This window comes from Helianthus annuus, chromosome 3, assembly GCF_002127325.2.
Source record: "Helianthus annuus cultivar XRQ/B chromosome 3, HanXRQr2.0-SUNRISE, whole genome shotgun sequence".
NCBI lineage: Eukaryota > Viridiplantae > Streptophyta > Magnoliopsida > Asterales > Asteraceae > Helianthus > Helianthus annuus.
In genome coordinates this window covers 57042793-57063390 of record NC_035435.2, presented here as the reverse complement: position 1 = coordinate 57063390, position 20598 = coordinate 57042793, and the positions used below count along the sequence as shown (strand labels likewise).

The following is a 20598-nucleotide window of genomic DNA, read 5'->3' as shown; positions in this document are numbered from 1 at the left end:
GGACCGTTTCTTTTTCTTTTTTTCTTTTTTTTTTTTTTTGAATGGAGATATTTCATAACCAACAACTAGCCAGGAACTAGAGAACAACAACAAAAAATTACACAATAAAAGTACACCAATTTTTCCATGACAAAGAGGTAAACGGAGATCTATTTTTTATCCAAAGAAAACTTAACGACTTGATGTCTTCCACTGTTTTTGCGACATTAACCGTTGCTCCGGAGAAGACGGCTTCATTCCTTGCTTTCCAAATACCTCAACACGCCGTCATTATCACTCCATAAAAAACATTTTCTAAACGCCTATCCATCCTTTGTTCTTTGTGAGCCATCAGGAGATCTTTTATAGAAAAAGCGTATATGGGCGGTACTTTACACCAAGCCGCCACAGCTCGCCAAACGTGACTAGCGAAAAAGCATGAGGTGAAAAGATGTTCACTTGACTCGTCTTCGCTCCCACAAAGCTTGCATACCACTGAACCGACATGCACATTCTTAGAACGTAAGGCCGTAAGGGTTGGAAGTCTACCCATCTCAGCCTTCCAAGCCATAATGTTCACTTTCAATGGGACCCAATTATTCCACTCCAAAATAAACGGGACTGAAGCACAGTAAGATTCAGCAAGCACAGCCTTCATTGAGGCAACCGAAAACTCCCCTTGTTTATCTGGAAGCCATAACCAACGATCCGAAAGAGAATTGGGCCGAACCTGCTGAAGCATGCCCATCAGCGACTCCAACTCGTTCGTTTCCATTTGATTCATACTCTGTCTTTTCCGTCTCCATTTCCAGAGAACCGAACCACTCTGCATCTCATACATGTCTTGAATCATACAAGACTTGTCTTTTTCCAGCTTGAATAAACTGGGAAAGGAATTTTTTAACGGTTCTGAGGTGATCCGGGGATCTACCCAGAACCTAATAATATCTCCTTTACCCACTTTTCCCATGATTAACGAGTTTAAATTCAGATTCGTATGAGCTAGATGATTACCCAACTTTGCTGTAGAACTCCAAGTACCCGCCAAGCTTTTAAAGTGCGGGAGAACCGGCCAACATCTATTGTTGGAATGCAAGGACCCAATTACCTTCCTCCAAAGCGCATTTGGTTGAGTCCTAAAACGCCACAACCACTTTGTGAGGAGGGCGATGTTGGCGTCTCTAAGAGGCGTTAGACCCAAACCCCCTGCTTCTTTGTGCATGCAAACTCTATCCCACTTAGCCCACTTTATCTTATGCTTCTCTTCATTGCCTCCCGAAAAAAAAAACGTCCTTCTTTTAGCCTCTAGTTTTTTTATGACGGCCACGGGTGCCCGATACAGCGAGAAGAAATAAGTTGGAAGCGTCTTCATAACTGCCTTTAAGAGGGTAAGTCTAACCCCAATCGACAAGACCGAAGCTTTCTATAACGACAACCTTTTATCAAACGCTTGTATAACAGGATCCCAACTAGCCATCCGATTAATATTTGAACCAATAGGCAATCGCAAATACATGCAAGGTAAAGCGGCTGGCCTACACCCAATACAACTTGCCATATGCTCTATCTCTTCTTTGGACACCCCCACTCCCATAAGATTTGATTTGGCATAATTTATTTTCAAACCCGAAATCACATAAAAACATCTCAAAATACGGGCCATGTTGAGGGCGTTTACGACATCCCATTTACCAATAATTAGAGCATCGTCCGGAAAGAAAAGATGAGACAAGGTTGGGCCATTTTTAGGACATTTGAAGCCTTTGAATAATTCCACCTCCTCCGCCTTTTTTAACATACTAGAGAGCGCCTCCATACCCATTATGAAGAGAAAAAGAGAAAGCGGGTCCCCTTGCCTAACCTCCCGTTGAAAATGAAATTCATACGTCGGGGACCCATTGATGAGGACTAGGGACTTGGCCAAAGTCAAGACACCCATGATCCATTTTCGCCACTTAGGCGGGGAATTCATGATATTTTTGTGTAAAACTTAAACCGATCTTAAACGTTATCATGTATAAATTAAAGTTCTTTTACATAAATGAGCTCAGTCTAGCTAAGGTTCATATAACAAATTTGATATGGTTCACGAAAGAGCTTATTATTCATATAAATATTGTAATATTTATTTCGTACAACATAATATATTTACATCGAACAATATATATAGTTATAGATTAGGATCAAATACAAAGACTCCTAAAAATAAAAAGTGTACAAAGATTCCTAAAAATAAACCCACTACACAAAAAAAAAAAAAAAAAAAAAAAAAAAAAAAAAAACCCTAAACACCCACCACCACCCAAAAACCTAAACCCCTACCCCCAAACTATATTTTTTTAGGGTTTTTTTTTTTTTTTTTGAGGGGGGGGGGGAGGGGAGGGTTAGGTTTTTTGGTGAGGTATAGCTTTTTTTTTGTTTTGTTTTGTTTTTTTGTTTTGTTTTGTTTTTTGTTTTTTTTTTTTTTTTTTTTTTTGCGGTGGGTGGGGGGTTTAGGTTTTGGATGGTGGTGTAATGAGTTTAGGTTTTATGCTATTGAACACTTATCACTCTATAAAAGCTTCTTACATTTGTTACAATTAGAAGACTTTATACAATAAATTAACCCTATAGTTATAATAAAAATCATTGAACAGATAATGTCATGTATTATTTTTATTATTATTATTATTATATAACATTTATACATGCATATAATTTCTTTTTAAAATAGTTACATAGGGCTTTGTTGTAGGGCAAGCGGTGCTCAAGGCAGAGGCGAGCAAAGTGGCAAAACATGAGAAAGCCTGCCGGGAGAATCAACATGTGTTTGTCCCGTTTGCGTTTGATACCTTTGGTGGTCTCGCTCCTGACGCTGTGCGACTCTTGAATCGGGTTCAAAAAGTCGTTGACAGTAATCCTTCGTCGCTAAAGGTTTCAAACTTTGTATTTAGTAGAATTGGTTTTTCTATTTAAAAGGGGGTGGCGGCGCAACTTGTTGCCCGACTACCTGCCATTGCTTTGTAATTGTCTTTTTCGTGTGAAATAAAATTCATCATATTGTTCGAAAAAAAAAATTACATAGGAAACAAGTGAAACTCCAGGTTTTTAATTTCTTAGATGGCAAACTTGGGCTATAAACATAAGGCTCTTACAATACTCAATATGAATATACCACAATACACAAAATTTACCCTAATACAAATTTCTCAACTATTAAATATCTAGAATACCCTTCATCACACTTAAATCCAGAAAATCATCTTCACAAGAAGAGAGAATCTTATAAACTAAAACTGAATCCTTCGTTTTATATGCAATCACATCACATCAAAAAAAAAAAAAAAAACAATATTTTTGTTTTCACAAAATCATTAGAGAATAAAAGTGAAAACAATACATCAAACATAAACAGATGCAAATCATTTTGTATATATAATATCAATTTACCACCATCCATAAACAACATGGGTGTACTTATCTTTAATCCATCTGAAACTCTTCCTAAAAGACCCTTTGACTTTTCCTTCAACAGAGTAGACTTTATAGCTTGCAACTCTCTTCTTCCTTTGGAACTCAGGATCATTAAAACTCCATGATTTTGTAGTTGACTTTTGATTCTTGAAGTCAACATCTCTACCAGTGCCTGCAACAACAAGATCCATATTGGTTCTTGGCGGTGGACCATATGAAACACTATAAGACCTCAAATTATAAGGTTGGTTGGTTTCAAAGTTGGATCTTCTTGGTCCTATCCCACCATGGTATCTCTCTATTTGCACATCTCTGTCATCACTGTAATTGTATGATCTTGATATTGATCTTGATCTGTAATCTTCCATGGAGGTTTTGAGATAAAGAGAGATGTAGGTGTTTGAAAAAAGCTGGAATCTGTGGGAGTTTTATTGAGCTTTTGGGTTTGAAATTGATATTTGAAGAATCTAGTGTCTCATGTGTGTTTGAAAAGTTCTACAAGAATAATGCAAAAATAAAGTAGAGGATATGCTGGACAAGTCAAATGACAATCTAGTCTTATTGGGAGACATGTATTTTTCTCATCAGAAACATGTTTATTTATTATTGTTTTCAGATTTCTGATGCATTTTTCTCATCAGAAACATGTTTGTATTAAATTAACCATTTTTATTTTTCACCCATTGCCCAACATTAATTCCAACTTAAAAAATTTCTTGAGTAAAGTATAGTTTCAGTCCCTGTGGTTTACACCTAATCACAGGTTCAACCCTCACTTCAAAAAATTCAACAATCCAGTTACCCTGTGGTTGTTAATTGCTCACAATCAAGTCCCTAGTGTTAAATGGTTGTTTGAATATATGTGAAAAGATTAAAATACCCTACAACTTTACTTACCATTTCGATCCCTGCAGTTATACCCAACACATTCCCTCCAATTTCAAAACTAATTCCTAAACCTAGTAATTAAAGCCAGATAACAATTAATCCCCCTAATATAATTCCTAATGATGTTACAAATAACAACTTATTAACAACTGAATCTAAATTTAAATTTAGGTTGGGTTTGACATTCGATATTGAACTAGCTTTGACCTTTAGATGTTGCATTGGGTTTGAATTATCGAACTTGAAGTAGACTAATCCTATGCTCCCTGCATCCTTATCAAACAAACATTTATGCATACAATAGACTAATCCTACGCTCTTTGCACCCATATCAAACAAACAATACCATCAACTTAAATTATCCTATAAACCAACAAAAGGCTTATGCGCAGCAAACATCTCATGGTGAAATCCATGTACACTGATGTTATTTGATCCTAAGCACATCAAACAAACATCTCATACAAACAATACCATCAACTTAAATTATACCCAGTGTCATTTGACCCTAATCACATCAATGTCGAAGTCGAATGCTTCAATTGACCTAATGTGCAAACATCTCATGGTGAAATCCATGTACACTTATGTGCAGCAGCCAACATTTCATGATGAAAGCCTTTGTAGTAGGGATGAGCTCGGTACCGGTCCGGTACCCAATCGATACCGGTACCAAAATTACCGAAACCGATTTTCACTAAAACTTGGTACCGATACCGGTACCAAAAATACTATACCGGTTCCGGTACCGGTTCGATACCAGTTTTTCAAAATGGTACCCGTTTAGTACCGATTTTTCACCAATTAATCACAACAAGATATTGATTTTTGTGTCTATTACAATGGCCAAAAAACAAAATCGCTAGAAACAAACATATGGGTGTGAACTGGGAAATGGTAACATACCAAACAAACAAACATATAATATAATAAGGTTGTATTGAGTAATGGTTCATGCCAAAACAAATAATTTGTTTCAAATGTTTCAAGCACAAACCATACAAAAACTTACCCCCTACAATTGTTTTGAAAGTAATACCACTTTAGGAGTTTTAAAAGGCACTAAGGCCAAATAAGAACAAAATAATAGTCTATCTCAATGTGAGCAAAAGTAAAAAAGTTAAAATGATGCACAATACTCAAATTCCATTTCTTTAAGTTTGCTCAAGCCTTGTCATGCACTATCCCTTTCACCTTTTCATTTTGTTTTTTACTACATCTTCATTCTCTATAAGAAAACAAGAATTGAATGTCACACCCCCAAAATCCCACACGCGGAGTACCACCGCTTGGAGGCGTGACTGACCAGGATCAAGCCATCAATCATATCAAACATAGCATTTAATAATAAAAGTAATTAATGCAAATCATCATGACATGATTGATGTTTCAAAACCAAACATCGTTTAAATAGCGGAAGCATAGTAATGTAATCTCGAAATAATTATGAGTTCGAATATCGTTCATGATCCAGATCCCACAACGACCTGCTCCTCCCTGTGCAAGCTCCATAATGTACCTAAGGTCCTGCAAGGCATGCAGCAAATAATCAACAAACTAGTTGAGCGAGTTCACAGAAAGCAAGTTCATAACATAGTGCATAAGTATAACTAGTGGGGGCTTCCCATACTAGTGTGTACTAAAGGTGGGGGCTTCCCAAACCTTGTGTTTATATTATCGGTGGGGGGCTTCCCACGTTTATCCTTACTAATGAGGGCTTCTCATCAGTGGTACTTACTAGACTAACTTCCAACCATGTGTTCTTCTTTACCGAGAACAGGAATACGTACTGGGTCACGTAGGCTTTACGTGACGTGCCCTTCCCCGAGGACAGTGGTACGCGTGGGGGCTACGTAGGCTTTATGCAGCGTGTCCTTCCGACCCGGAAGACAGTAGAAGGTATTGGGTTACGTAGGCTTTACGTAACGTGTCCTCCCGACCCGGGAGACAAATGGCAAATACTGGGTTACGTAGGCTTTACGTAACGTGTCCTGACTATCCTGAGGACGATGGTCTATAGTCTAGTGAATGCGTAAGTACGAGTAACTCTTTCAATATCAACATATCCAACCCAATTCCCAACCCGGGAATCCCATGCCTTGGCTGTGTGAACTCACCTTGGTTTGCTCGGCAGATACACAAAGAGTACGAGTAAGCTAGTAAATGGTCAACCACGTCCTATCATGGTTATTAATCAAGTCAGGTTTTGACTAAGGTAGTACACGTATGCATCACATAAACTAACACGTTACTATCACATGTAAATCATGGCAATGTTTGACAGTTGAGCAATGCAAGTAACAATCACAACACATATACTTGTACTGTTCTAATAAGTCCAACAGCACCCGGCCCAACTATATAGCAGTCCAACCGAATATACTTATGGCCCAATACTTTAACAGTCAAGCAATACAACTCGTACGGTTTAAACAGGTAGGCTCAATATTTACCGGCCCAAGCAGTCCAATTAATTGGCCCAATCTATTGGGCCCGTGGTAGTGCAAGGTCCAACCAGTGTGTGCGGGCATAACAGGCCTCGAGTCGCAACTAATGATCTCGAGTCGCAACTGGGTTACGAGTCGCAACAGCCGGTTACGAGTCGCAACAGATGATCACGGCTTGTCATGGTTTGGTTACGAGTCGCAACCTGACTCGCAACCATGATTGCGGCTCGTGCTGCTGTGTCGGTGTGAGGTTTCGAGTCGTAATTGGAGGTACCGACTCGCAACCGTGCGGATATCAATTTTGTAACAGATTACCATAATCATTCGCAACAATCATTCCGTGATTCTAGCAAACATCTATGGCAGTTTCACAAATCGGATCAAATGGCAATTATTCACAACCATGCAACAATCAATCATATTCATAACACCTTCGAAATCATCATCATTAGCATGTTCATAACAGCATCAAAACAAATAATCGGATTAGCACACAAACCTAAACCGAGTCATAATCATATCATCGGATTAGCATGCAGCCTAACTGGTTATCATTCATACAAAAACCTGATTATATCTATCATCATACAATCCGATCTATGTGAACATTCACCATTCATGAGAACCGATTAACATTACCAATTAACATCAACATTCAATCAATATTACTAGCATACACCCTAGTTACATCGCGTAACAGAATGATAACAATCAACATGATATCACATATAATCGAAATATATCATCATTACTAACCGGTTGGAAATCAAAGAGAGAGGGACGATGATCTTCTGTGCCTTGTGCCGTCGGGTTCGAACAAGAGAGAGAGAAGTCGTCTAGGGTTCTTGGTGTGTGTGTGTTCTTGTGTTGTGTAACAAATGAGAAAGTAACCAAGTCCCTAAGGTGTTTACACGGTATAGAGGGGTAGGCCGGCCCTTACATGGGCTGCCCTATTGGTCCGCGTACAAGAATGAGGCCCAAACGGCCTTGTGCGGGTGTTGTGAGCTTGTGCGGTTCAAGTGTCTAGTGTTGTGCGGTCCAATTCATACATGTACACATAGTAAACATCATGCACATAACACAACATTCATTCAATCCAAACATATAATTTAGTTCACATATGCACATAGCGTTACACAAAGCAAGTCTAAAGTTCGAGTTGTCACATTATCCCCAACTAATTGGAAATTTCGTCCCGAAATTTGGTATGCACTCACTGAGGAAGCTAGGTAAGCTGTATTGTTCACTGATTTTCCTGGGGTGTCACATCCTCCCCCCGTTGATCTGGAATTTCGTCCCGAAATTCCGAAGTAGTAGCTTCAGCCTCAGTAGTGGTAGCATTGGTTTCGAATAACTGGGGGTACTTTTTTGTCATCCTGTCTTCGCGTTCCCAGGTGTACTCTGGGCCACGTTTGGAGTTCCAACGTACTCGAACAAGAGGGATTCTCTTGTGTTTGAGGACCTTCACATCCCGGTCCGTGATTTCTACTGGTTCCTCGACGAACTGCAACCGCTCGTCGATAGTGAGTTCCTTAAAAGGAATGATGAGGTTTTCATCTGATAGGCACTTCTTTAGGTTCGACACATGAAAGACATTGTGAACTGCCCCGAGTTCAGCTGGTAGGTTCAACTTGTAGGCTACTTTGCCAATCTTTTCTATGATTTCGAATGGTCCGACATATCGCGGATTTAGTTTGCCCCGTTTGCCAAAACGTACCACACCCTTCCAGGGTGAGACTTTCAATAAAACCCGGTCCCCGACCTGAAATTCCAAAGGCTTTCTACGCTTGTCCGCGTAGGCTTTCTGACGGTCGCGTTGTCTTATTTGTGCGATCTTTTCCGTGGCGTCCACTACTGTCTCTGGACCCGTGATCTGACTATCCCCCACCTCTGCCCAACAGAGAGGTGACCGGCATTTACGCCCGTACAATGCCTCTAATGGAGCGGCTTGAATGCTGGTGTGATAACTATTATTATACGAGAACTCCACCAAAGGGAGGTGCTTTTCCCAGCCGTTGCCGAAATCAATAACGCATGCCCGAAGCATGTCTTCAAGAGTTTGGATCGTTCGCTCAGACTGCCCATCCGTCTGAGGGTGATAAGCTGTGCTCATGTCTAGTCGTGAGCCGAAAGATTTGTGCATCGCTTGCCACAGTTCTGACGTGAATCGTGCATCGCGATCCGAAATGATGGAGGTGGGCACCCCGTGCCTCGAAACAACTTCTTTAAGATAGACGTCTGCGAGAGTGGAGAACTTATCCGTTTCCTTTATAGCTAGGAAGTGTGCAGACTTAGTGAGTCGATCCACGATCACCCATATAGTATCATTTCCCCGCTGGGATCTAGGTAGGCCTGTAACGAAATCCATGGAAATTTCTTCCCATTTCCATTGAGGTATCTTAGGCTGCTGAAGTAGGCCAGCTGGTTTCTGATATTCGACCTTGACTCTTGCACAGGTCAAGCATTTTCCAACGTACGTAGCGATGTGAGCCTTCATGCTAGGCCACCAATAAGTAGTGCTGATGTCGTGGTACATTTTATCCGACCCTGGATGTACCGAGTAGCGAGACTTGTGAGCTTCATCCATTACAAGTTCGCGTAGACCGCCATAAAGTGGGACCCAAATACGCCCCGTTACATAGTAGGCGCCGTCTGCCTTCTGTTCTATTTGTTGTCGTGAGCCGCGTAAGGCTTCAGCTTTGACGTTTTCGGGCTTCAATGCTTCTACCTGAGCATCTCGTATCTGTGCAGGAAGGCTAGACTGAATCGTAAGCTGTAGCGCTCGCACGCGCCGAGGTAAAGTGTCTTTCCGACTGAGGGCGTCCGCCACAACATTGGCTTTGCCTGGATGGTACTTGATAGCGCATTCGTAATCGTTAAGTAATTCAACCCATCTTCGTTGACGCATGTTCAAGTCCTTCTGCTTAAGGATATGCTCGAGACTCCTGTGATCGGTGTATATCGTGCATCTGGTACCGTACAGGTAGTGTCGCCATATCTTAAGCGCGAAAACCACGGCTCCCAGCTCTAAATCGTGCGTCGTGTAGTTCCGTTCATGAACCTTTAGTTGACGAGAGGCGTAGGCAATAACTTTATCCCGCTGCATCAATACGCATCCCAGACCCTGTATCGATGCGTCACAATATACTACGAAGTCATCGGTGCCCTCTGGCAATGAGAGAATAGGTGCGCTGCAAAGCCTATCCTTTAAATACTGAAAAGCAGTTTCCTGCGTGTTGCCCCAACGGTAGGTGACACCCTTCTGTGTCAGTAGTGTAAGCGGTTGCGCGATCTTTGAAAAGTCTTTGATGAACCGTCTGTAGTAACCCGCCAAACCCAAGAATTGGCGTATTTCCGTTGGCGTACGCGGTGCAGGCCAGTTCCTGATCGAGTCCACCTTGGATGGATCGACATGGATCCCATCCTTGTTCACTACGTGGCCTAGAAAATGGACTTCACGAAGCCAGAAGTCGCATTTCGAAAACTTAGCGTACAGCTGTTCCTTCCGAAGGAGTTCCAATATCAGGCGAAGGTGCTGCTCGTGTTCCTCCTGACTCTTGGAGTAGATCAGAATGTCGTCGATGAATACTATGACGAACTTGTCAAGATAGGGTTTGCACACCCTGTTCATAAGATCCATAAATACAGCAGGCGCGTTCGTTAACCCGAACGGCATGACAAGAAACTCGTAGTGGCCATAGCGAGTTCTGAATGCGGTTTTAGAGACGTCCTCATCCCGGACTCTCAGCTGATGATAACCAGACCTCAAGTCTATCTTCGAATAGTAACACGACCCTTGCAACTGGTCGAATAAGTCGTCGATGCGCGGAAGAGGATAACGGTTCTTCACCGTTACCTTGTTGAGTTCACGGTAGTCGATACACATTCTGAACGTACCGTCTTTCTTTTTCACAAATAGTACTGGAGCTCCCCAAGGCGAAGAGCTTGGACGTATGAAACCCTTTTCCAAGAGCTCTTGTAGCTGTTTTGACAGTTCCTCCAATTCTGATGGAGCTAGACGATATGGTGCGCGAGCTATGGGTGCTGCTCCTGGAGCGAGCTCGATCTGAAATTCGACCTGACGATGAGGCGGTAAGCCAGGTAAGTCTTCAGGAAACACCTGAGGGTAATCGCGTACAATTGGAATATCCTCCAATTTCTTTTCTTTTGCTGATGCGTCTGTAACGAGTGCCAGAATGGCTGTGTGTCCCTTACGTAAGCATTTCTGAGCCTTCAAGAAAGAGATGATGCCAACCACTGCACCACTCTTGTTGCCTTGTACATCGAGAGGTTCTTGACCAGAACGAGGAATGCGAATAATCTTCTCACTGCATAGAATTTCTGCCTGGTGTTGGGATAACCAATCCATCCCAATCACGACGTCGAAGCTACCCAAAACTATGGGAATGAGGTCGATAGAGAAAACTTGACCAGCTAGGATAAGGTTACAACCCTGAACTACGTGCGTGGCTTCTAGACTTTTACCGCTAGCTAACTCTACTACATGTTTGGTGGGTAAAAGTGTTGGTGCACGCTTTAGCAGTTGACACATTTTCACAGACATATAGCTTGTATCCGCACCCGAATCAAATAAAATAGTAACGTAAATATTGTCGAGGAGAAACTTACCCATAACCACATTGGGATCGTTCACTGCGTCGCCTCGACCTAGCACAAAAGCGCGTCCCCTAGCCTCGTTGCCATTATCGTTGTTGTTGTTCCCACCGTTGTTGTTCCCGTTTCCCTGGTTATTGTTGTTGCGATTCTGGTTCAACTGAGGGCAGTCGCGTTTGAAATGACCTTCAGCCCCACACTGGAAACATCCCCGGTTTCCACGCTGTGGCTGCTGCTGCTGGTGCTGGTTTTGTGGAGCTGGTAGCTGAGGCTGCTGATTCTGATTCGCAGGCAGTGGACTCCTACAGTCTTTGGCCTCGTGACCCATCTTAAGACACCTTTGACAACGACCCTTGTTACACGGGCCATTGTGATGTCTGTGGCAATTGTAACACTTGGGTTGACTTCCCTGATATCTCCTCTGTCTGTGACCACCAGAGGATTGCTGACTGGGACTCTGATAGTGGTCGATCTTCTGCTGCTGAGCTTGTGGCTGAACGGATGCTGAACCCTTACTAGAATCTCCATCCCACTTTCTTTTACTGTCACCGGTAGTAGCGGGAGTAGCCGAAGGAGTGACTGTAGCAGTAGCGTTGACACGCTTAGGCAGTTTATTCTGATCCACTGCCTGGTCGGTGATGCGATGAGCGAGGCGCTGAATTTCCTGGATGTTGTCAAGATTAGCCGAGGTAACATGGCTCTGGATTTCTGGCGCCAATCCCTTGAGATACATCTCAATGCGCTTGTATGGAGGGTCCACCATAGTAGGACACAGAACGGCCAGCTCATTCGACCGTTTAGTATACGCTTCGATCTCTGACCCAACCATTTTCAAATTATACAGCTCGTCTTCCAACTTGTGAATATCTTCACGCGTACAATACTCCCTCTTGATAAGTTCCTTAAAATCGTTCCAGGGTGTGGCGTTAGCAGCTGCCAACCCCAGAATTTGCACCTGCGCGTTCCACCAGGTTAGCGCGATTCCTTCCAAGGTGCCAGTGGCAAACTTGACCTTGCGAGCCTCAGGGCACTCGCACATTTCGAATACTGATTCTAGCTTTTCAAACCAATGGAGGAGTCCCACTGCCCCCTCGGTGCCGCTGAAAGAATTTGGACGACAGTCCATGAAGTTCTTGAATGTGCAGACAGGCTGCTGCGCGTGTTGACCTATTGTGTACGAATAGGACGAAGTTAAATACGAGAGTTAATGTAGGATCCAAAGATCCTAGTGTGTGCCTATACTGCAGGATATACTACCTGCTTGAGCTGCTGCAACTGCCGCAGCAACTTGAGCTTGAACGAGAGCCTCTAGCTGGGCTTGTGTCATGTTAATTCTTCCAGACATGATCTTCATAGTAAAAAGTAGCATAGGTAAGAATGGTTCGCGAATAGGGCGATGACAGAAAAGTGTAAGCACGTAGGGATTCTCATGCTATAGTATCATGTGTATCTAAACGTAATGCGAGCAAAGTTCTAAGCAGTTCTAGCAAACAGGCAATAAACATAAACCTTATTACCTAGGATGTCGAGTCTTGCACGTGGAGCGAAGCGTCGTTGTGGATCGTTGAGAGCACTGTTCTGGTTATAGTCTGGTTTTAATAAAAACGTTTTCCCATATTAAAACCAAGTTCTCTATAACCAATGGCTCTGATACCAATCTGTCACACCCCCAAAATCCCACACGCGGAGTACCACCGCTTGGAGGCGTGACTGACCAGGATCAAGCCATCAATCATATCAAACATAGCATTTAATAATAAAAGTAATTAATGCAAATCATCATGACATGATTGATGTTTCAAAACCAAACATCGTTTAAATAGCGGAAGCATAGTAATGTAATCTCGAAATAATTATGAGTTCGAATATCGTTCATGATCCAGATCCCACAACGACCTGCTCCTCCCTGTGCAAGCTCCATAATGTACCTAAGGTCCTGCAAGGCATGTAGCAAATAATCAACAAACTAGTTGAGCGAGTTCACAGAAAGCAAGTTCATAACATAGTGCATAAGTATAACTAGTGGGGGCTTCCCATACTAGTGTGTACTAAAGGTGGGGGCTTCCCAAACCTTGTGTTTATATTATCGGTGGGGGGCTTCCCACGTTTATCCTTACTAATGAGGGCTTCTCATCAGTGGTACTTACTAGACTAACTTCCAACCATGTGTTCTTCTTTACCGAGAACAGGAATACGTACTGGGTCACGTAGGCTTTACGTGACGTGCCCTTCCCCGAGGACAGTGGTACGCGTGGGGGCTACGTAGGCTTTATGCAGCGTGTCCTTCCGACCCGGAAGACAGTAGAAGGTATTGGGTTACGTAGGCTTTACGTAACGTGTCCTCCCGACCCGGGAGACAAATGGCAAATACTGGGTTACGTAGGCTTTACGTAACGTGTCCTGACTATCCTGAGGACGATGGTCTATAGTCTAGTGAATGCGTAAGTACGAGTAACTCTTTCAATATCAACATATCCAACCCAATTCCCAACCCGGGAATCCCATGCCTTGGCTGTGTGAACTCACCTTGGTTTGCTCGGCAGATACACAAAGAGTACGAGTAAGCTAGTAAATGGTCAACCACGTCCTATCATGGTTATTAATCAAGTCAGGTTTTGACTAAGGTAGTACACGTATGCATCACATAAACTAACACGTTACTATCACATGTAAATCATGGCAATGTTTGACAGTTGAGCAATGCAAGTAACAATCACAACACATATACTTGTACGGTTCTAATAAGTCCAACAGCACCCGGCCCAACTATATAGCAGTCCAACCGAATATACTTATGGCCCAATACTTTAACAGTCAAGCAATACAACTCGTACGGTTTAAACAGGTAGGCTCAATATTTACCGGCCCAAGCAGTCCAATTAATTGGCCCAATCTATTGGGCCCGTGGTAGTGCAAGGTCCAACCAGTGTGTGCGGGCATAACAGGCCTCGAGTTGCAACTAATGATCTCGAGTCGCAACTGGGTTACGAGTCGCAACAGCCGGTTACGAGTCGCAACAGATGATCACGGCTTGTCATGGTTTGGTTACGAGTCGCAACCTGACTCGCAACCATGATTGCGGCTCGTGCTGCTGTGTCGGTGTGAGGTTTCGAGTCGTAATTGGAGGTACCGACTCGCAACCGTGCGGATATCAATTTTGTAACAGATTACCATAATCATTCGCAACAATCATTCCGTGATTCTAGCAAACATCTATGGCAGTTTCACAAATCGGATCAAATGGCAATTATTCACAACCATGCAACAATCAATCATATTCATAACACCTTCGAAATCATCATCATTAGCATGTTCATAACAACATCAAAACAAATAATCGGATTAGCACACAAACCTAAACCGAGTCATAATCATATCATCGGATTAGCATGCAGCCTAACTGGTTATCATTCATACAAAAACCTGATTATATCTATCATCATACAATCCGATCTATGTGAACATTCACCATTCATGAGAACCGATTAACATTACCAATTAACATCAACATTCAATCAATATTACTAGCATACACCCTAGTTACATCGCGTAACAGAATGATAACAATCAACATGATATCACATATAATCGAAATATATCATCATTACTAACCGGTTGGAAATCAAAGAGAGAGGGACGATGATCTTCTGTGCCTTGTGCCGTCGGGTTCGAACAAGAGAGAGAGAAGTCGTCTAGGGTTCTTGGTGTGTGTGTGTTCTTGTGTTGTGTAACAAATGAGAAAGTAACCAAGTACCTAAGGTGTTTACACGGTATAGAGGGGTAGGCCGGCCCTTACATGGGCTGCCCTATTGGTCCGCGTACAAGAATGAGGCCCAAACGGCCTTGTGCGGGTGTTGTGAGCTTGTGCGGTTCAAGTGTCTAGTGTTGTGCGGTCCAATTCATACATGTACACATAGTAAACATCATGCACATAACACAACATTCATTCAATCCAAACATATAATTTAGTTCACATATGCACATAGCGTTACACAAAGCAAGTCTAAAGTTCGAGTTGTCACATTGAATACAGTTAACACCCCATTATACAACCAATATATGATATAAATAAGTCAATCAAGAACTATTTGTTTATTATTACCTATGGCAACGTCGTCATCCTTTAATATATCGTCTAAGTCATCGCAATTGGTTTTCTTGACTTTCTCACCCAATCTTGGGTGCAAATCAAAGCTTCAACGATATTAGTTGATAACTTTGTTCTGTAAGCATCTAGTACACGACCGCTAGTGCTAAACGCCAATTTCGATGCGGTCGTGGAAATTTGATTCGCCAAAATATCTAACACTTATACAAAGTTAATTACCAACAATAATATATCAAGTAGAGATAAAAAAAATTATGATAAAAACATGATAAAAGAAAATCAATTTACCTCTAGCCATCTGAGATTCAATGGGAAGTCTCATTGCATTTTGTTTCCACCACTTAAGTATGTCAAATCTATTACTAAAATTCACTTTTGGCTCATCTAAGTACCTCTTTAACTCAGTTTCCTTACCAACCGATTGACTATCTTCGTTATTTAAAAACTCCATGAAGAAGTCATTGCCATCATCGCATTGAACCACATCTTCGTTACGTGTTTCTTGGGATGCCGAATTGTAATCAACGTTGTCAAACCTTTCCTTGTATGTTTGAAATAACTCATGTAACCTACTCTCAAGATCAAACGACTTCATCGATACAATCTTTTTAATGTATTCTTTAGTCATATGATCATCCTCGGTTATGTTAAAGTTAATCATATCTGTAAAACAATGTTCAACAAAACGTAGCCTCATGGTGGGATCCAAGATAACAACAAAATACATGTAGTCATTAAGTTTGTCAAACTTCCCCCAATACTTGTCATATTTCTCATGCATTGAACTAACCATTACAGAAAAACTAGGATCACAGTCCCACACTCGTAGATGTTTCTCTACATCTAGGATTTCTCTAAAAAATAAGTGAGCTAAGGGCTTTGATGTGGCCGATGCAATTTCTGTTTTAGTCTTAAACTTTTCAAAAAATGCAACCAACTTTTGACATATACCAAAGTCTGAATGTTCAGGTAGTCTTTCTGAATCATGATTAAAACTTTTATCTTCGACTTCATATGAGAAAAATTCCTCCCTTAAATGCACCGCCATTTTCAACATCTCATATGTGGAATTCCACCTAGTAGGCATATCTCCACACAAAAACTTAGTTGATTCAACATTCAATTCTTTCATGCACTTTTTGAATATGGTTATTCTTTGTGTTGAATGTCGAATATATCTAACCGCTTTTCGTAAACAATCAACATGATAATTGTTTTCTGACATACCGTCTTTGACAATTAGGTTTAGTATGTGTGCCATACACCTAATATGCAAATGTTTCCCCTCAGCATACACGTGAAACGTGTCGTGTACACTGCTCAGTTCTTCTGGTAGTGTTAACTTGTACGCAACTATTCCGATCATCTCCAGAATTTCGAAAGGTCCAATGTAACGCGGGTTTTCCACGCTTACCAAATCTTACTACGCCCTTCCAAGGCGAGACTTTCAACAACACCATGTTCTTAACCTCGAAAGCTAATGGTTTGCGTCGTTTGTCGATGTAGCTCTTTTGCCTATCACGAGCCGCCTTGATACGGTCTCGTATCTGAATGATCTTGTTAGTGGTTTCCTGGACCAATTTCGGACCATTGAGTTGTTTATCCATGGTCTTCGCCCAATACAATGGGGACAGACACTTTCGTCCATACAAAGCTTCAAACAGGGCGGCCTGGATGCTAGTGTGATAGCTATTATTGTAGGAGAACTCCACTAAAGGCAAGTGAGTGTCCCAGTTTCCACCCAAGTCCATCACACAAGCACGTAACATGTCCTCCAAGGTTTGTATCATCCGCTCACTTTGGACGTCCGTTTGTGGGTGAAAGGCCGTACTAAGATTCAGTTGGGATCCAAAGGCCTTCTGAAATGAATGTCATATCCTTGACACGAATTGACCGTCTCGTTCCGATATAATAGAAACATGCACTCCATGACGTGCTGCAATCACTTTGAGATATATCTCGGCCAGTTTCTTAGTGCTATCCTTCTCACTGATCGGTAGAAAATGCGCGGACTTTGTAAGTCGGTCAACAATTACCCAAATCATATCATGGCCTCTTTGGGTTCTGGGTAACTTAGTAATGAAGTCCATCGAGATTTGTTCCCATTTCCATATAGGAATCTCAGGTTGTTGCAGCAACCCTGAAGGCTTCTGATATTCCGCCTTAACCTTGGCGCATGTAAGGCATTTTCCCACATAAGTAGCAATATCGGCTTTCAGCTGAGACCACCAATAGAACTCTTTTAAGTCTTGGTACATTTTATCCGATCCTGGATGTATAGAGTACCTCGACTTATGAGCTTCGTCCAAAATAAGCGCGCGTAGACTGCCGAAGAATGGAACCCAAATTTGTCCCATAAAGTACAATGTTCCATCTTCCTTTGGCACCAATTGCGCCTCTATTCCCCGCAATGATTCGACTCGTATATTATCCGGTTTAAGCGCTTCTTGTTGAGCATCGTGAATCCGAGAAGTGAGATCAGTTTGTATGGTCATCTCCAAGACTCGCACCCTTAGAGGTTTTGCACGTTCCTTGCGGCTCAAAGCGTCCGCCACGACGTTCGCCTTGCCCGGGTGATACTTTATCTCACAATCATAATCGTTCAATAACTCAACCCATCGTCGTTGCCTCATATTTAAGTCTTTCTGATCGAATATGTGTTGCAGACTCTTTTGAACTGTAAAGATTGTGCAACGAGTACCATATAAGTAGTGACGCCAGATCTTCAATGCGAAAATCACCGCACCTAGCTCAAGGTCATGCGTGGTATAGTTTTTCTCATGCACCTTCAATTGACGAGACGCGTACGCGATGACTTTGTCCTGTTGCATCAACACGCAACCAAGACCTTGTCGCGACGCATCACAATAGACCACGAAGCCATCGGTACCGTCGGGTAAGGACAAAATAGGTGCGTCACAAAGTTTATCTTTCAATAGTTGAAAAGTCATCTCTTGTTCCTCACCCCAATCAAATCTCTTATCCTTCTGGGTTAGGGACGTTAGCGGTTGAGCAATCTTCGAAAACTTCTCTATGAATCGTCTATAATGGCCCGCTAACCCCAAAAAATGTCATATCTCAGTTAGGGTCTTAGGTGCTTCCCAGTTTTTAATCGCCTCAATCTTGGCTGGTCAACATGAATTCCCTTCTCATTTACCACATGACCTAGGAATTGCACCTCGCAAATCCAAAATTCGCACTTTGAAAGTTTCACATAAAGTTGTTCCTTCTTCGAGAGTTCCAAGATAGCTCGCAAATGTTGCTCATGCTCCTCCTTGGTTCGCGAGTAAATTAGGATATCATCAATAAACACAATCACAAACTTATCCAAATACGGCTTACACATGCAATTCATGAGGTCCATGAATACCGCCAGTGCATTGGTTAAGCCGAACGGCATAACTAGAAACTCGTAATGTCCATAACGAGTCCTAAAGGCCGTTTTGGGGATACTTTCCTCTTGTATTCTCAACTAATGGTATCTCGATCTCAGATCAATCTTAGAGTAGTAGCTGGAACCTTGTAGTTGATCGAACAAGTCGTCGATTCTTGGTAAGGGATATCGGTTCTTGATGGTCAGCTTGTTTAACTCCCTGTAGTCAATGCACATGCGAAAACTATCGTCTTTCTTTTTAACAAATTATACTGGAGCTCCCCGAGGTGAGAAGCTTAGCCTAATAAATCCCTTGTCTAGCAACTCTTGCAGTTATGTGGATAAGTCTTGCATCTCTGACAGAGCTAACCGATATGGTGCTTTTGCCATGGATGCCACTCCTGGCACCAAATCAATCTGAAACTCCACTTGGCGCTGTGGAGGTAGTCCCGGTAAGTCTTCTAGAAACTCCTTCACGATAGGGATATCTTCCAGCTTCGGCTCTTGGGTTTCCTTGTCGACAACATGGGCAAGGAAAGCTATGCAGCCTTTTCGAAGACACTTTTGCGCCTTCATGCAATTGATGATCCTTAGAGATGTCTCGCGCTTCTCCCCATGAATTACGAGCGTTTCTTCATTCAACAGTGGGATGCGAATGGTTTTCTCGTGACAAACCACTTCCGCCCAGTTGTCGGACAGCCAATCCATTCCGACAACTACATCAAAACTACCCAAACCAACTAGTAAAAGGTCAATAGAAAATTTTCTCTCCCCAAGCTCGAGTGTACAACCCTTAATAACCTCATCCACTTCGACTAATTTTTCGTTCGCCAATTCTATAGAATATGGGACGTCTAGTTTACTCGAATCTAGGCCAAGTATATCCTTAAATTCTATAGATATAAAGCTAAAGTTGGCGCCAATATCAAATAGAACGGATGCAAAGTGTTGCTTTATAAAGATCATACCCATAACAACGTTCGGGTCCTGGCGTGCCTCACGTGCTCCTATCGTGAAAACTCTTCCACGAGCTTGATTTTCTTTAGGGCAATCCTTCCTAAAATGCCCTATGTCTCCACATTTGTAACACCCTTGACCCTTTCCAGCTCCAGTACCCCCTTGTTGTTGTTATCATTTCCTCCACGGTTTGTATTTCTCCTTCCCGTTCCTGCCCAACATGTTTCTTTGTTGTGCCCATCCTTACCACATTTTTCACACTTAACCCTCGGGCATCGAACTTCATGATGAAACTTGCACTTATCGCACTTGGGTTTGGAACCCAAATAACCTTTACCACTTGTTTGTTGGTTACCCTATAAGCTTTAGCACCATGAGGTGAGTTTACATCCCTTCGTTTGTTAGCGTTCGAGTTGTTGTTGTTTGCTCGGGTGCTTTTCTTGAAGTTCAAAAACTTCCTCTTGTTATCACATGAAGACTCCAAATGAGTCTCCTTTTTGTTAGCACCAGACTTTGTGAATTCCCCTAAACGAACCGCCTCCTCGGTGAGGGCAACAGCTAGTTCAATAGCCTCACTAATAGAAGGAGGCTTGGAAGTAGTAACCATGCTCAGGATTTCTAGGGCAAGTCCCCAGATAAATCTCTCAATTCTCTTAAACTCAGGTTCCACCAGATAGGGAACAACCCTTGACAAATCACGAAAACGTTGTATGTATCCAGCAACATCCGGTCCGTTCATCTTTAAGTTCCAAAACTCGGTCTCAAGTTTCTAAATCTCA

The 20598-nt window shown here is 42.2% G+C and overlaps 2 protein-coding genes across 2 annotated transcripts; both read right to left on the bottom strand.

The window, feature by feature from the left end:
* Positions 1 to 1402: 1402 nt before the first annotated feature.
* LOC110931743 (uncharacterized mitochondrial protein AtMg01250-like) lies at positions 1403 to 1918 on the bottom strand. The gene has a single exon (XM_022175126.1). The coding sequence runs from the start codon at positions 1916 to 1918 to the stop codon at positions 1403 to 1405; it is 516 nt and encodes a 171-aa protein (XP_022030818.1).
* Positions 1919 to 3090: 1172 nt separating this feature from the next.
* Positions 3091 to 4104, bottom strand: LOC110929326. The gene has a single exon (XM_022172469.2). The coding sequence runs from the start codon at positions 3798 to 3800 to the stop codon at positions 3405 to 3407; it is 396 nt and encodes a 131-aa protein (XP_022028161.1). The 5' UTR covers positions 3801 to 4104; the 3' UTR covers positions 3091 to 3404.
* Positions 4105 to 20598: the final 16494 nt, after the last annotated feature.

Bases quoted from the DNA above. Each gene is read 5' to 3' on its own strand.
- LOC110931743 (XM_022175126.1), bottom strand. From the start codon at position 1,918: ATGGGTGTCTTGACTTTGGCCAAGTCCCTAGTCCTCATCAATGGGTCC.
- LOC110929326 (XM_022172469.2), bottom strand. From the start codon at position 3,800: ATGGAAGATTACAGATCAAGATCAATATCAAGATCATACAATTACAGT.